The 11,485-nt window shown below is 65.1% G+C and overlaps 1 protein-coding gene across 1 annotated transcript; it reads left to right on the top strand.

The window, feature by feature from the left end:
* Positions 1 to 371: 371 nt before the first annotated feature.
* Positions 372 to 11,267, top strand: SLC27A5 (solute carrier family 27 member 5; the record flags this gene model as incomplete). Its single annotated transcript, XM_050340747.1, has 6 exons — positions 372 to 564; positions 4,556 to 4,646; positions 5,862 to 6,060; positions 9,528 to 9,625; positions 9,724 to 9,854; positions 11,184 to 11,267. Coding segments are annotated over 6 exons (796 nt in total), but the record flags the coding sequence as incomplete, so codon positions are not given.
* Positions 11,268 to 11,485: the final 218 nt, after the last annotated feature.

Genomic DNA, 11,485 nt, shown 5'->3' with positions numbered 1-11,485 from the left:
GGGGTGGATTTTTTGAAGGTGGGGGTGGGCTCTTTGGGGTCGAGGGGGTTCTTGGCCCCAGATTTTGGGGTCCCCAGAGGTGTGGGTGGTCCCGCAGAGCCCCGGGAGCGGCAGCACGGGGGTTCTTTGGAGCCGGGGGTGGATTTTTTGAAGGTGGGGGTGGGTTCTTTGGGGTCGAGGGGGTTCTTTGGACCCCCAGATTTTGGGGGGTCCCCCAGAGGTGTGGGTGGTCCCGCAGAGCCCCGGGGAGCGGCAGCACGGGGGGTTCTTGGAGGTGGGGGTGGATTCTTTGGAGCTGGGGGTGGGTTCTTTGACCCCCCCAGATTTCGGGGGGTTCCTCAGATTTTGAGGAGTTGCTGGTGGTCCCGCAGCGCCCCGGGGAGCGGCAGCACGGGCTCCGCCTGGCCGTGGGCTCGGGGCTCCGGCCCGACGTCTGGAGGAGCTTCCAGGGCGCTCGGCCCGTGGAGGATCGTGGAGACCCACGGGCTGAGCGAGGGCAACGTCACCCTCTTCAACTACACCGGCACCCCCGGAGCCATGGGCAGGGCCAGCGCCATCTACAAGGTGAGGGCAGGGGGATGGGATGGGGGGGGGCACACCTGGCTGTCCTGGGGGTCTCCCCTGGCTGTCCTGGGGGTCCCAGACCCATCCTGGGGGTCACCCCTGGCTGTCCTGGGGGTCCCATGTCCATCATGGGGGTCACCCCTGGCTGTCCTGGGGTCACCCCTGGCTGTCCTGGGCGTCCCTGTGTCCATCTGGGGGTCACCCCTGGCTGTCCTGGGGGTCACCCCTGGCTGTCCTGGGGGTCCCATGTCCATCCTGGGGGTCACCCCTGGCTGTCCTGGGGGTCCCTCTGTCCATCCTGGGGGTCACCCCTGGCTGTCCTGGGGTCACCCCTGTCTGTCCTGGGGGTCCTCTGTCCATCCTGGGGGTCCCTCTGTCCATCCTGGGGGTCCCATGTCCATCCTGGGGGTCCCTTTGTCTGTCCTGGGGGTCACCCCTGGCTGTCCTGGGGGTCCCTCTGTCCATCTGGGGGTCCCTCTGTCCATCCTGGGGGTCCCTCTGTCCATCCTGGGGGTCACACCTGGCTGTCCTGGGGGTCACACCTGGCTGTCCTGGGGGTCCCTGTGTCCATCCTGGGGGTCCCTCTGTCCATCCTGGGGGTCACACCTGGCTGTCCTGGGGGTCTCTGAGTCCATCCTGGGGGTCCCTCTGTCCATCCTGGGGGTCTCTGTGTCCACCTGGGGGTCACCCCTGGCTGTCCTGGGGTCACCCCTGGCTGTCCTGGGGGTCACCCCTGGCTGTCCTGGGGGTCACCCCTGGCTGTCCTGGGGGTCCCAGACCCATCCTGGGGGTCACACCTGGCTGTCCTGGGGGCCCTCTGTCCATCCTGGGGGTCCTGGAGGGTCCCATGTCCATCCTGGGGGTCCCTGTGTCCATCTGGGGGTCCCTCTGTCCATCCTGGGGGTCCCTGTGTCCATCTGGGGGTCCCTGTGCTCATCCTGGGGTCCTTTCTGTCCATCCTGGGGTCCCTGTGTCCATCCTGGGGGTCCCTCTGTCCATCCTGGGGGTCCCATGTCCATCCTGGGGGTCCCTGTGTCCATCCTGGGGGTCCCTCTCTCTGTCCTGGGGGTCCCTCTGTCCATCTGGGGGTCCCTCTGTCCATCCTGGGGGTCCCATGCCCATCCTGGGGGTCCCTCTGTCCATCCTGGGGTCTCTGTGTCCATCTCTGGGGTCCTATGTCCATTCTGGGGTCTCTATGTCCATCTCTGGGGTCCTTCTGTTCATCCTGGGGTCTCTCTGTCCTGTCCTGGGGGTCTCCTGTGTCCATCTGGGGGTCTCTGTGTCCATCTCTGGGGTCCCTCTGTTCATCTCTGGGGTCCTATGTTCATTCTGGGGTCTCTCTTCTGTCCATTTGGGGGTCCTCTCTGTCCATCTCTGGGGTCCTATGTCCATCTCTGGGGTCCTCTGTTCATCCTGGGGTCCTCTGTCTGTCCTGGGGGTCCCATGTCCATCTGGGGGTCCCTGTGTCCATCCTGGGGGTCCCTCTGTCCATTTGGGGGTCCCTCTGTCCATCTGGGGGTCCCTGTGTCCATCTGGGGGTCCCTCTGTCTGTCCTGGGGGTCCCATGTCCATCCTGGGGGTCACCCCTGGCTGTCCTGGGGGTCCCTCTGTCCATCCTGGGGGTCCTCTGTCTGTCCTGGGGGTCCTTTTTCCATCCTGAGGGTCCTCTGTCCATCCTGGGGTCCCTGTGTCCATCCTGGGGTCCCTGTGTCCATCCTGGGGGTCCCTCTGTCCATCCTGGGGGTCCCATGTCCATCCTGGGGGTCCCTGTGTCCATCCTGGGGTCACCTCTGGCTGTCCTGGGGGTCCCATGTCCATCCTGGGGGTCCCTCTGTCTGTCCTGGGGGTCCCTCTGTCCATCCTGGGGGTCCCTCTGTCCATCCTGGGGGTCCCTGTGTCCATCCTGGGGGTCCCTCTGTCCATCCTGGGGGTCCCTCTGTCCATCCTGGGGGTCCCTGTGTCCATCCTGGGGGTCCCTCTGTCCATCCTGGGGGTCACCCCTGTCCATCCTGGGGGTCCCTGTGTCCATCTGGGGGTCCCTCTGTCCATCCTGGGGGTCCCTCTGCCCATCCTGGGGGTCCCTGTGTCCATTCTGGGGGTCCCATGTCCATCCTGGGGGTCCCTATGTCCATCCTGGGGTCCCTCTGTCCATCTGGGGTCCCTGTGTCCATCCTGGGGTCCTCTGTCCATCCTGGGGTCCCTGTGTCCATCTGGGGTCCTTTTTCCATCCTGGGGTCCTATGTCCATCCTGGGGGTCCCTCTGTCCATCTGGGGGTCCCTCTGTTCATCCTGGGGGTCCCTCTGCCCATCCTGGGGGTCCCTGTGTCCATCCTGGGGGTCCCTCTGTCTGTCCTGGGGATCCCTCTGTCCATCCTGGGGGTCCCTCTGTCCATCCTGGGGGTCCCTCTGTCCATCCTGGGGGTCTCATGTCCATCTGGGGGTCCCTCTGTCCATCCTGGGGGTCCCTCTGTCCCTCCTGGGGGTCCCTCTGTCCATCTGGGGTCCCTCTGTCCATCCTGGGGTCCTCTGTCCATCTGGGGAGTCCCCCCTGCCTGTCCTGGGGTCCTCTGTCCATCCTGGGGTCCTCTGTCCATCCTGGGGTCTCATGTCCATCTGGGGGTCCTCTGTCCATCCTGGGGTCCCTCTGTCCCTCCTGGGGTCCCTCTGTCCTCCTGGGGTCCCTGTGTCCATCTGGGGGTCCCCCTGTCCATCCTGGGGGTCCCTCTGTCCCTCCTGGGGGTCCCTGTGTCCATCTGGGGGTCCCTCTGTCTGTCCTGGGCGTCACCCCTGTCCATCCTGGGGGTCCCTCTGTCTCTCCTGGGGGTCCCATGTCCATCCTGGGGGTCCCTGTGTCCATCTGGGGGTCCCATGTCCATCCTGGGGGTCCCTCTGTCCATCCTGGGGGTCCCTGTGTCCATCTGGGGGTCCCTCTGTCCATGCTGGGGGTCCCTCTGTCTGTCCTGGGGGTCTCTGTGTCCATCCTGGGGGTCCCTCTGTCCATCCTTGGGGTCCCTCTGTCCATTCTGGGGGTCCCTGTGTCCATCCTGGGGGTCCCTCTGTCCATCCTGGGGGTCCCTGTGTCCATCTGGGGTCCCTCTGTCCATGCTGGGGTCCTCATGTCCATCCTGGGGGTCCCTCTGTCCATCCTGGGGGTCCCTGTGTCCATCCTGGGGGTCCCTCTGTCCATCCTGGTGGTCCCTCTGTCTGTCCTGGGGGTCCCTGTGTCCATCTGGGGGTCCCTGTGTCCATCCTGGGGGTCCCTCTGTCCATCCTGGGGGTCCCTCTGCCCATCCTGGGGGTCCCTCTGTCCATCCCGAGTGGGACCCCCACCCACCCTGGCCGTGTCCAAACCCCCCCCACACCCCCCATACCTCTCCCGGGGGTCTGACGCCTCTCCTCCCCAAACACCCCCCAAACGCCCCTCCTCCCCAAACACCCCCCAAACGCCCCTCCTCCCCAAACACCCCCCAAACGCCCCCTCCTCCCCCAAACACCCCCCCAAACACCCCCTCCTCCTCCCCCAAACACCCCTCCTCCCCAAACGCCTCCTCCTCCTCCCCAAATGCCCTCCTCCCCAAACACCCCCAAACGCCCCTCCTCCCCAAACAGCCCCCCAAACGCCCCCTCCTCCCCAAACACCCCCCAAACGCCCCCTCCTCCCCAAACACCCCCAAACGCCTCCTCCTCCCAAACAGCCCCCAAACGCCCCTCCTCCCCCAAACGCCCCCTCCCTCCTCCCAAACGCCCCTCCTCTCCAAACACCCCCCAAACGCCCCCTCCCTCCCCCCAAACACCCCCAAACACCCCTCCTCCCCAAACGCCCCCTCCACCCCAAACGCCCCCTCCTCCCCAAACACTCCCCCAAACACCCCCCAAACGCCCCCTCCTCCTCCCCCAAACGCCCCTTCCTCCTCCCCAAACACCTCCCCAAACCCCTCCTCCCCAAACACTCCCCCAAACGCCCCCAAACGCCCCCTCCTCCTCCCCCCAGCTCTTCTCGCCCTTCGAGATCGTTCGGTTCGATGTGGCCGCGGGAGCCCCGGAGCGGGACCGGCACGGGCGCTGCATCCGAGCGGGGCCCGGTCAGAGGAGGGGCTGGGGAGGGGTCTGGGGGTCCCAGGGGTCCCCTTCCTCATCCCAAACCCCTCATCCCACCCCTCATCCCACCCCCATCCCGGCACGGGCGCTGCATCCGAGCGGGGCCGGGTCAGAGGAGGGGCTGGGGAGGGGTCTGGGGTCCCTTCCTCATCCCAAACCCCCATCCCACCCCTCATCCAACCCCCCATCCCGGGCCGGGTCAGAGGAGGGGCTGGGGAGGGGTCTGGGGGTCCCTCCTCACCCCTAAACCCTCATCCCACCCCTCATCCAACCCCCCATCCCGGCACGGGCGCTGCATCCGAGCGGGGCCCGGTCAGAGGAGGGGCTGGGGGGTCCTGGGGGTCCTTCCCTCATCCCAAACCCCCATCCCACCCCTCATCCCGGCACAGGCGCTGCATCTGAGTGGGGCCCGGTCAGAGGAGGGGTCTGGGGGTCCCTTCCCTCATCCCAAACCCCCATCCCACCCCTCACCCTCCCCTCATCCCCATCCCCCATCCCGGGTCGGGTCAGAGGAGGGGCTGGGGAGGGGTCTGGGGGTCCTGGGGGTCCCTTCCCTCATCCCACCCCTCATCCCACCCCTCATCCAGCTCCTCATCCAACCCCTCATCCCACCCCTCATCCCACCCTCAATCCCAGGCTGGGTCAGAGGAGGGGCCTAGGGAGGGGTCTGGGGGTCCCAGGGTCCTTCCCTCACCCACCCCTCACCCTCCCCTCATCCCAACCCCAATCCCAGGCTGAGTGAGCGGTGGGACCGTGGGTAGAGGTTTGGGGGGTCCCTTCCCTCACCCACCCCTCATCCCACCCCACATCCTGGGCCGGGTGAGAAAGGAGGGACTGTGGGGAGGGGTCTGGGGGTCCTGGGGGTCCTTCCCTCATCCCACCCCCATCCCACCCCTCATCCCAGGCCGGGTCAGAGGAGGGGTCTGGGGAGGGGTCTGGGGGTCCCAGGGGGTCCCTCCCCTCATCCCAAACCCCCATCCCACCCCTCATCCTCCCCTCACCCTCCTCCTCATCCCACCCCTCATCCCGGCCCGGATGAGCGGCAGGACCATGGGTAGAGGTTTGGGGTCCCGTGGGGGTCCTCCTTCCCTCATCCCACCTCCTCCCATCCCAGCCCGGCTGAGCAGTGGGAACCATGGGTAGAGGTTTGGGGGTCCTGTAGAGGGATCCCTCCTCCCCTCACCCCGTCCCCTCCCCAGGCGAGACGGGCCTGCTGATCGCTCCGGTGACGCCCCGGACCCCCTTCCTGGGCTACGCGGGGCCCCCCGAGCTGTCGGAGCAGAGGCTGCTCCGCGGGGTCTTCTCCGAGGGCGACGCCTTCTTCGACACCGGGGACCTGGTGGAGCAGGACCCGCAGCAGTTCGTGCGCTTCCGGGACCGCACCGGGGACACCTTCAGGTGAGAGCGGCCCCAAAGGGGAGGGGGCACCCCAGAGACCCCCCCCAAACCACCCAGAGAGCCCCAGAGCTTCCCAGAGACCCCCAGAGAACTCCGGAGACCCCCAGAGAACTCCGGAGCCCCATAGAGCCCCCCAGAGCCCCCAGACCCCACAGTGACACCTTCAGGTGACAGCGGCCCCATGGGGAGGGGACACCCACAGAGACCCCCGAAACCACCCAGAGACACCCAGAGACACCACAGAGACCCCAGAGACCCCACCAGGAGAGCCCCCAGACCCCACAGTGACACCTTCAGGTGACAGCGGCCCCATGGGGAGGGGGCACCCCACAGAACCCCCCAAACCACCCAGAGACCCACAGAGACCCACAGAGACCCCCAGAGACCCCAGACCCCACAGTGACACCACCCCCAGACCCCACAGTGACACCTTCAGGTGAGCAGCCGCCCATGGGGAGGGGACATCCCACAGACCCCCAAACCACCCAGACCCCCAGAGACCCCCAGAGACACCCAGAGATCCCCAGAGACCCCAGAGCCTTCCGAGCCCCCAGCCCGGGGGACAGCACAGGAGCCCCCAGACCCCACAGTGACACCTTCAGGTGAGAGCCGCCCTAAAGGGGAGGGGGCACCCCACAGAGCCCCCCCAAACCACCCAGAGACCCCCAGAGACCCACAGAGACCCCCAGAGACCCCCAGAGCCTCCCAGAGACCCCCAGAGACCCCCAGAGCCCCCAGACCCCACAGTGACACCTTCAGGTGACACTGCGGCCCCAAGGGGAGGGGGCACCCCACAGAGCCCCCCCAAATCACCCAGAGACCCACAGAGACCCCCAGAGACCCCCAGAGCCCCCGAGACGCACAGAGACCCCAGAGACCCACAGACCCCACAGTGACACCTTCAGGTGAGAGCCACCCTAAAGGGGAGGGGGCACCCCACAGAGCCCCCCCAAATCACCCAGAGAGCCCCAGAGACCCCAGAGACCCCAGCACCCCAGAGCCCCCAGAGACCCCAGAGACACCCCAGAGACCCTCGGAGACCCACAGAGACCTACAGAGACCCCCAGAGACCCCCAGAACCCCCCAGAGACACCCAGAGCCCCAGACCCCACAGTGACACCTTCAGGTGACACAGCGGCCCCATGGGGAGGGGGACATCCCACAGAGCCCCCCAGAGACCCCCAGAGATCCCCAGAGACCCCCACCCCGGAGACAACACAGAGCCCCAGAGCCCACAGTGACACCTTCAGGTGAGAGCCGCCCTAAAGGGGAGGGGGCACCCCACAGAGACCCCCCAAACCACCCAGAGACCCCCAGAGACCCCCAGAGACCCCCAGAGACCCCCAGAGCCTCCCAGAGACCCACAGAGACCCCCAGAGCCCCCAGACCCCACAGTGACACCTTCAGGTGACAGCCACCCTAAAGGGGAGGGGGGCACACCACAGAGACCCCCGGAGACCCACAGAGACCCCCAGAGACCCCAGAGCCTTCCCGGAGACCCCCAGACCCCACAGTGACACCTTCAGGTGAGAGCCACCCTAAAGGGGAGGGGGCACCCCACAGAACCCCCCCCAAACCACCCAGAGACCCCCAGAGACCCACAGAGACCCACAGAGCCTTCCCGGAGACCCCCAGAGACCCCCGGAGACCCCCAGAGCCCCCCAGAGCCCCCAACCCCGGGGGGACAGAGCAGGAGCACCCAGAGACCCCCAGAGACCCCCAGAGCCCCCAGACCCCACAGTGACACCTTCAGGTGACAGCCACCCCAAAGGGGAGGGGGCACCCCACAGAACCCCCCAGAGACCCCCAGAGACCCTCACCCCGGGGGGGACAGAATGGGAGACCCCAGACCCCACAGTGACACCTTCAGGTGACAGCTGCCCCAAGGGGAGGGGGACACCCACAGAACCCCCCAAACCACCCAGAGCCCCCCAGAGACCCCCAGAGACACCCAGAGCCCCCCAGAGCCCCCCACCCGACCCACGGGGGGACAGAGTGGGAGCCCCCAGACCCCACAGCCCTGCGTGGATACCGGGGAGGGGATCAACCCTATTAGAGGTTTTGGGGAGGGGGTCACAGTCCCATTAAAGGTTTTTTTGGGGGGGTCTCAGCCCCCCATTTTGGGAGGGTCTCAGCCCCCCATTTTGGGGTGGTCTCAGCCCCATTTTGGGGGGGGTCTCAGCCCCATTAAAGGTTTTTTGGGGGGTCTCAGCCCCATTAAAGGTTTTTGGGGGGGTCTTGTCCCCCATTTTGGGGGGGTCTCAGCCCCATTTTGGGGGGGTCTCAGCCCCCATTTTGGGGAGGTCTTGTCCCCCATTTTGGGGGGGTCTCAACCCCATTTTGGGGGGGTCTCAGCCCCACCCAAGGTGTTTTTTTGGGGGGGGTCTCAGTCCCATTTTGGGGTGGTCTCAGACCCACCTAGTGTATTTGGGGTCTCAGCCCCATTTGGGGGGTCTCAGCCCCATTTTGGGGTGGTCTCAGCCCCATTTTGGGGTGGTCTCAGCCCCATTTTGGGGTGGTCTCAGCCCATTTTGGGGTGGTCTCAGCCCCATTTTGGGGGGGTCTCAGCCCCATTTTGGGGGTCTTGGCCCCCATTTGGGGGGGTCTCAGCCCCCATTTTGGGGGGGTCTCAGCCCCCATTTTGGGGAGGTCTCAGTCCCCATCAAGGTTTTTGGGGGGTCTCAGCCCCCATTTTGGGGAGGTCTTGTCCCCCATTTTGGGGGGGTCTCAGCCCCATTAAAGGTTTTTGGGGGGGTCTTGTCCCCCATTTAGGGGGGGTCTCAGCCCCATTTTGGGGTGGTCTCAACCCCATTTTGGGGTGGTCTCAGCCCCACCCAAGGTGTTTTTGGGGGGGTCTTGTCCCCCATTTTGGGGGGGTCTTGTCCCCCATTTTGGGGTGGTCTCAGCCCCACCCAAGGTTTTTTTGGGGGTGGTCTCAGCCCCATTTTGGGGTGGTCTCAGCCCCACCCAAGGTGTTTTTTTGGGGGGGGTCTCACCCCCCCATTTTGGGGGGGTCTTGGCCCCATTAAAGGTTTTTTGGGGGGGTCTCAGCCCATTTTGGGGTGGTCTCAGCCCCACCCAAGGTTTTTTGGGGGTCTCAACCCCATTAAGGGTTTTGGGGGGGTCTCAGCCCCCATTTTGGGGGGGTCTCAGCCCCACCCAAGGTGTTTTTGGGGGGGTCTCCACTCCCCATTTTGGGGGGGTCTCAGCCCCCATTATTTTAGGGGGTCTCAGCCCCATTTTGGGGTGATCTCAGCCCCACCCAAGGATATTTTTTTGGGGGGGGTCTCAGCCCATTTTGGGGTGGTCTCAGCCCCACCCAAGGATATTTTTTGGGGGGTCTCAGCCCCATTAAAGGTTTTTGGGTGGTCTCAGCCCCATTAAAGGTTTTTGGGGGGGTATCAGCCCCCATTTTGGGGTGGTCTCAGCCCCACCCAAGGATATTTTTTGGGGGGGGGTCTCCCCAGGTGGAAGGGGGAGAACGTGGCCACCACCGAGGTGGCCGAGGCCCTGCTGGCCCACGAGTCCCTCCAGGACGCCACCGTTTACGGGGTCACCGTGCCAGGTACCGCTCCCCCCGACCCCACAGGGGGTCTGACCCCCTCCCCAAACCCCCCCAGACCCCCTGAGGGTGCCCCTTTTTCCCTCCCCCCACCCCCCCAGGCCACGAGGGCCGTGCCGGGATGGCCGCGCTGGTGCTGAGACCCCAAAGCTCCCTGGATGGGCCGGGGCTCTTCCGGCACCTCGAGCGGCTCCTGCCGCCCTACGCCAGACCCCAATTCCTCAGGGTGCAGGTATGGGGTCAGGGTGCAGGTATGGGGTCAGGGGGGATGGGATTTGGGGTTTGGGGTCAGGGTTTGGGGTCTGGGATCCAGGGTTTGAGACCCCAACGCTCTCTGGACGGGCCGGGGCTTTTCTGGCACCTCGAGCGGCTCCTGCTGCCCTACGCGAGACCCCAGTTCCTCAGGGTGCAGGTATGGGATTGGGATGGGATTTGGGATTTGGGGTCTGGGATCCAGGGTTTGGGGATCTAGGGGATTGCAGGGTTTGGGACCGGATTCCTCGGGATCCAGGGGTTTGGGACGGTCAGGGTGCAGGATATGGGGTTTGGGGTCTGGGATCCAGGGTTTGGGGTCAGGGATTGGGATTTGGGGTTTGGGGTCAGGGTTTGGGGTCTGGGATCCAGGGTTTGAGACCCCGATTCCTCAGGGTGCAGGTACTGGGATTGGGATTTGGGGTCAGGGTATGGGGTTTGGGGTCTGGGATCAGGGTTTGGGGTCTGGGATCCAGGGTTTGAGACCCCAAAGCTGCCTGGACGGGCCGGGGCTCTTCCGGCACCTCGAGTGGCTCATGCCGCCCTACGCCAGACCCCAATTCCTCAGGGTGCAGGTATGGGATTGGGATTGGATTGGGATTGGGATTTGGGATTGGGATTTGGGGTTTGGGGTCAGGGTTTGGGGTCTGGGATCCAGGGTTTGAGACCCCGATTCCTCAGGGTGCAGGTATGGGGTCAGGGATTGGGGTCAGGGTGCAGGTATGGGGTTTGGGCTCAGGGTTTGGGGTTTGGGGTCAGGGTTTGGGATCAGGGTTTGGGGTTTGGGCTCAGGGTTTGGGGTTTGGGATCAGGGTTTGGGGTTTGGGATCAGGGTTTGGGATCAGGGTTTGGGGTTTGGGATCAGGGTTTGGGATCAGGGTTTGGGATCAGGGTTTGGGATCAGGGTTTGGGGTTTTGGATCCAGGAGCACCTGGAGGTGACCGAGACGTTCAAGCAGCGCAAGCTCCGCCTGGCCCGGGCCGGGTTTGGGGTTTGGGGTTTGGGGTCAGGGTTTGGGATTTGGGATCCAGGGTATGAGACCCCGCTTCCTCAGGGTGCAGGTATGGGGTCAGGGTACAGGTATGGGGTCAGGGGGGATGGGATTGGGGTCAGGGTTTGGAGTTTGGGGTCTGGGATCCAGGGTTTGAGACCCTAATTCCTCAGGGTGCAGGTATGGGGTCAGGGGTTGGATTTGGGATTGGGATTTGGGGTCAGGGTTTGGGGTTTGGGGTCTGGGATCAGGGTTTGGGATCAGGGTTTGGGGTTTGGGATCAGGGTTTGGGATCAGGGTTTGGGGTTTTGGATCCAGGAGCACCTGGAGGTGACCGAGACGTTCAAGCAGCGCAAGCTCCGCCTGGCCCGGGCCGGGGCCGATCCAGGGTTTGGGATCAGGGTTTGGGGTTTGGGATCAGGGTTTGGGATCAGGGTTTGGGATCAGGGTTTGGGGTTTAGGATCAGGGTTTGGGGTTTTGGATCCAGGAGCACCTGGAGGTGACCGAGACGTTCAAGCAGCGCAAGCTCCGCCTGGCCCGGGCCGGGTTTGGGGTTTGGGATCAGGGTTTGGGATTTGGGATCAGGGTTTTTTTGGGGTTTGGGATCAGGGTTTGGGAT

The sequence above is a fragment of the Myiozetetes cayanensis genome, unplaced genomic scaffold (genome assembly GCF_022539395.1).
Source record: "Myiozetetes cayanensis isolate MyiCay16 unplaced genomic scaffold, myiCay2020 scf989, whole genome shotgun sequence".
NCBI lineage: Eukaryota > Metazoa > Chordata > Aves > Passeriformes > Tyrannidae > Myiozetetes > Myiozetetes cayanensis.
The sequence above is the reverse complement of the archived record's forward strand: the minus strand, read 5'-3'. Positions and strand labels throughout refer to the sequence as shown.